This window comes from Rhizophagus irregularis, chromosome 16 (assembly GCF_026210795.1).
Source record: "Rhizophagus irregularis chromosome 16, complete sequence".
NCBI lineage: Eukaryota > Fungi > Glomeromycota > Glomeromycetes > Glomerales > Glomeraceae > Rhizophagus > Rhizophagus irregularis.
Genome location: NC_089444.1, coordinates 1,527,702 through 1,533,701, shown reverse-complemented (window position 1 = coordinate 1,533,701; position 6,000 = coordinate 1,527,702). Strand labels below are relative to the sequence as shown.

The following is a 6,000-nucleotide window of genomic DNA, read 5'->3' as shown; positions in this document are numbered from 1 at the left end:
TCTCCATCCAAAAAAAAATTTATTATATTATTAAATGTTTCACCACATAAAAGAATAATCGATGGCGATGGTTATTTTTCATTATGCAAAGTATATTTAAAATCGAATCATCATCGATGATTCTTGTAAGAGAAGAGAATTTTTTTTTTTTTTTTACTAAACGCCATTATGTTATACCATAAATATTATTATAATAAAATTTAAGTACTAATCTAAATTTAGATGATAAAATATCCAATTATTAAGCTGGAGATTTCCCAAAAAGGTTTCTTTGAAAAAAAAAAAATTTAATATTACCTTTTAAACCTAAAAAAAAAAAAACTTTTTTCGCACTAAAATAATTTTTTTTTATATATACATTTTTCGTTAAAGTATTTTTTTTTATTATTATTAAAAATAAGGGTTAAATTGATTTTTTAGCGTGTAAAAAAAAAAAAATTTTATTTTATTAACGATGATCGACTAAATAATTGATTGTATTTTTTTTTATTAATAACTTAATAACCGTTTAATTTTAAAGTTTTTATATATTAGTACACCAAAACAATAACAACTTTATATATTAGTTTTATACAATTTGTAATTGATAAATAAATATGGAAAACTAGAAGAAAAAACATATAAAAAAATAATATAAATAAATACAGAATCCTTTTTTTTTTTTTTTTTTCTTTTATTTTTAATATTTTTTTTGCTTTTGTTTTTTCCTCAAATAATTGAACAATTACAAATAAAAAATTTTTTTTTTTTTTTTTTTTGTTGTTCTCTTTCTCGTTATTCTCGTTTTATATATATATATATATATATACATATATATATACAGTAGTATATTAATATATAAAATACGTATATAATTCCTTTTTTTTTCTCGTTTGAAATTTACTTGTTACTCAAAAAAAAAAAAATTTTTTTTTTTTTTACATATAAATACAAACATCCCCTCAAAGAAATCTTTTAAAGAAATATCAATGCAAAAAAAAATTTTTTTTTTATAAACTATTCTTAATAAATCTCCGATAAATACGACGGCAAAATAAGATAAATACGTGAATAAGTGTTTGTTTTCTTTTTAACAATATTTTTTTTTCCTAAAAAAAAAAAATTTTTTTTACAAGAAAAAAAGGGAATAAATAATAAAAAAAAAAATTATTATTATTTGCACCCGCATTATTCGAAAAAAAAAGAATTATTTTTTTATTATATTCGCATTATTCGCATTATTCGAAATATCGAAATATCAAAATATCAAAATATCAAATATCAAAATACCCACGCCGCTCTAAAGAAAAACTAACTCTCAAAAAAAAGAAAGAAAGAAAGAAAAAAGAAATACTCATTTTTTTATATTATAATGAGCATCATGACAGCAGATAATACATCATCATCATCTATATCTTCTTCAATATCTGAAGCTTCTTCAATATTGTCAAGTATAAGTAGTTGTTGTTCTCATTCTCAAGATACAACTACTAATAATACTTCTGGTACTAGTGGCAATAATAATAATAATAATAATAATAGTGATAATAACAATAATAACAATAATCATCATCAAAATCATAATAATAATAATATTCAACAAACTTCCTTACAATATATATTAAATCAAAGTAATAATACTCCTCCTTTGGATTATTGGGAATTTAATGATTATAGTGAAGAAGATGATGATGAAGAAGAAGACATAAATAACATAAATTTCATAAATAATTTAAATCCTTTAAATTCTGAATATAATAATTTTTATTATTATAATTCATGTTATCCAAATACAGTTCACCCGGATTATTATCAACAAAATTGTCAAAATCAAAATCAATATTCTTCTCATGATAAATTTTTACCTCCTCCTTCTCCACCAACTGAAATGGACTTTTTAGATGATAATCAAATCCTTTCCTCTGATGAGTTTAATTCTATATTTGAATCTTTTAATAATGTTGTTGAAGGTCATTCAAGTAATAATAATTTTATTGATGATGGTTGTTTAAGAGGTGTAAATTATAGTAATGGTTTCTTGGATGATGAACAATTATCTAAAGCTTTGGATGCTATCGCCATGATTTAAAGAAAGAAATATTATTTTTTTTTTATAACTATTTTTTTTAAAGTATAGTTGTTTTAATTTTTTTTTAATTTAATTTGTCACCATACCTTCGTGGGTATATAGTATATAGTATATAGTATATAGTATACACAAAAAAAAAAATACATATATAAAAAAAAGAAAAAAATTTTTATCAATTATATCAAACCATATTTTTTATTATTGGATTATAATTTTTAATTTTACTTTAAACCCACAAAAAAAAAGTATAATATTTAATAGCAAATAATCTAAATAATTTAATAATTCTTTTTAATATCATAATAATATCATAATAATTTTTTTTTTTTAATAAGTAGCGTAATAGTAAATAATTTTTTACGACGATAATGGGTAGTTAAAAAAAAATAATAACAAGTAAAGACGAGAAACGAGAAGAAACGACAAACGCTAGAATAACGAGAAAGAAACGATAAACGCTAGAGATAACGAGAAGCGAAAAAAAAAAAACTTAATAATCAATGTTTAGGAGAGCAAACGAGAAAATCATGAAATAATTACGTAATGTAATCAAACCATCCCTTTCTCCCATATTCCTTTAATAACAACACATTCATTTTCATTCATGCTGGACATGATTAATCAAACAGTATGCGAGTGAACGAAAATCTATGCGCATACATACCTTTGATACACGAGTAAAGTTCCACACGTATGTTGCATAAACTCTAATTTTATATGTAACATTAATCAATCATGTTCAGTATTTTTATTAATTTTAACAATTTATGAATTATTTACTATTATTACAAAACAAAATATATTAGATAGAGATCTACTTAAAGAAAAATGTAACATTTTTTTCTTTATTGATTTCTTTTTGTAAATAGAATAGCATTTATAATTTGATTAATCATTTTCATTCTTTTTTTATTTTTATTATTTTTGCATTGATATTTCTCATTCATAATTCAATTCCATCAAACAGTAATAAATACTTCATTTCCAATAAAAAAAATCATATTTTAAGTAATAAAAAATGTGGCCTGACACTGGTCTGAATGTTCACACGTAAATATTTATCACGTGTTTATGTAAATCGAGAAGGCTTAAAACAAACAAACCAAACTTTGGGGCAAAATCGAATGATATACTTTCATACTACAAATCAATATATTTTATTTTTTTTGAATCCTTTTGATCCAAATTTTCTTTGAACAAAATTTATAAAAATGGTAAAAATTTATTATCAAATAATTTAATTTATTGGTTCATACTAAAAAGTTATTGAAAAGATTCTAAAGATTCTAAAGATTCTAAAGATTCTAAAGATTCTAAAGATTCTAAAGATTCTAAAGATTCCGAAGATTCCGAAGATTCCGATATATATTTCATTAATTAAACCTTAATTCATAAAGTAATTCCCCCTTTTTTATTATTGCCAATGATTTTTTTTTTTACGCCTCGTAACACGCCTCATAAAAACGTGTGAACTTTTTTTTTTTTTCAATTTAACAAAATAATAAATTATTTAGATATCCCCCGTTGTTGTTATTCTACATTTGAAAAATAAATTATTTAGATATTACTTAATTTATTGTAAATGATCCATTGATAAAATGTTAAATTTTTATCCGAGTTTTTTAAATTTATCTAGAAAAGAAATAATTGATTATGTATAAATAAATCAAGTACGGGTATTCATCTATTTGTCGGGATCATTGTCCATTTTCGGATTTTTGGACCAAAAAGAAAACTTTTTATGATTAAATTAATAATTCTCACCCTGTAAAACAAAGGTTGATCGAATGTTTTATGTAATTTATAAGTTCTTTACTTCGATTAATGAGGATTCACAAAATGAATACTATATATAGGGATCAAAGAAATCACGTAAATATATATATATATGTTCAAATGAATTTCTAAATGATTTTTAATTGATAAACATGATACGAGGTCATGAAAGATGATTAACGAGGGTCATTATTAATTTTTCTTTTTTTAATATCTTATTTTAAAAAAAAAATAACATCCTATTTTTTTAAAAAAATATCCTAAATTTCTATTTCTTATTTTTGATATTCCTCAAAAAGATTGGATCATAATTGTTGATCGTTCAAACGTACGGAAATTACGGATTAAAAGGACATATATAATTTTTAGATACGAAAAAAAAAAAAATGATTTACAGTTCACCACTCCTAGCGAATCCTACGGGCTGTGAATTAAAAATTCATTGTAATAAGGGAATGATGAATAAAGATAAAATTTTCGTTTATCAAAATTTTATTATAATCATGTGACTTGATCACAATCTGACGTACGGCAAATTGGTATGTACAATATTTTCTTTATGATCATTAAAAAATCCAAATATGAAGAATATATGAATATATGTCAACTCATTAAAATATGAAGTGTATGTGCCAAGTCGAAGTGTATGTGCCAATATGAAGCGTATATGATAAGAACTTTGACATTTCTTCTCTATGATCATAAAACAACATTGTAGAGCACAAAAGTATCATGTGATTCATGATCTGTAAAGTGAAAATCTTCACTATACTGTCGTTCTAACACATAAAATAAATAAATATATTTCGTTCTAACATTTATTAAAGTACAAAAGATTTATTACTTCTACAAATCATTAAAAATCATTATTATCAAAACGTATACGGTTAAAACGTGTATTACATGTATTTGCTAAACCGTGTATTATACTGTACTGATTCTTCTTTTTTATCGAAAATGGTATAAAAATGGTATAAATTTGGTAAAAAAGGGTAAACTACACTTTATTTCTAATTCTTTTATCAAAAATGGTAATTAATTGACATATTTTTTTAATCAAAAAAAATCAGATTATCGAACAATTACTAAACGATTATCGGAAGAAATTAATCATTGGATATTCAATATATATATTTTAAATATAGGATGAAACCATCCTGAAACAACGGAGATTTTTTTTCTTTCATATTAAATTTAAAGGAAATTTCGTATAATTTATTTTTTATAAAACTATTTTCAAAATATTTTACACATGATAAGTTTTGATTTTTATTTATTTCCGATTCTGATTCTTTATCAAAATTCCTGATTAACAGAATTATTAATTGATTAATATATATATATATATTTCTGACATAATAGGGATATCGTCTATCTGCATACCTTTGTCATGGCTGTCAAAAAGATCAACAAAAAAAGAAAGAACGAAAAATAACTAAAAAGAATTTAGCAATAAAAATGGAAAAGATTAAGGAAAATAAGTACATCATATTATTACAAAGTACATATTAACAATAATAGGAAGAAGGAGAAGAAGAGATCAACTAAAAGAAAAAGAATATAGTACAATTACAAAATAATATATTAAAATGAAAAAGATTTAAATTATATTTCTTAGGTGTAAAGTGAAAAAGAGAATTTTATATTGAGTAAAGAAACAAATATGATAATTAACATTTCTATTTATAGTTTAGACTCCAGTAATTAAATTCCTTTTTACATGATTCATGTATAAAAAGATATTTTGTACAACATCCGAGATTCCGCGTTATACAAGTTTAAAACGCGATCTACCTTATCATTGACAAATTAATTTTAAATGATTTACACGGACTTTTGATACTTTTTTTGGGAAACTTGTTATCAACTCTTTAAGAAGGTTTAAATAATAATGTAATAGTAAGATTATGAAAGTTAATACTTTTTTTAAACAAGGATGAGTTGAATATCATTTGAGCGAGTGTGAAACCCATGTTGAATATGTTGAATAATGAATACCCATGTTTGAATCCTTAATTCTAAATTTATGCTTAAAACAAATACAGTTATAGGTTAATAGGTTAATAGGTTACAACTTATATAAGTTATAAGTTATAAGTTACAATCAACGATTATTAAAATATTCAAATATTTCAGGGATTATTAGGGAATAAAAT

At 22.3% G+C, this 6,000-nt stretch overlaps 1 protein-coding gene across 1 annotated transcript; it reads left to right on the top strand.

The window, feature by feature from the left end:
• The first annotated feature begins 696 nt into the window (after positions 1-696).
• Positions 697-3,114, top strand: OCT59_008096 (uncharacterized protein). Its single transcript, XM_066142233.1, has one exon. The coding sequence runs from the start codon at positions 1,352-1,354 to the stop codon at positions 2,066-2,068; it is 717 nt and encodes a 238-aa protein (XP_065999133.1). The 5' UTR covers positions 697-1,351; the 3' UTR covers positions 2,069-3,114.
• Positions 3,115-6,000: the final 2,886 nt, after the last annotated feature.

Coding starts and splice junctions, on each gene's coding strand:
- OCT59_008096 (XM_066142233.1), top strand. CDS start 1,352: ATGAGCATCATGACAGCAGATAATACATCATCATCATCTATATCTTCT.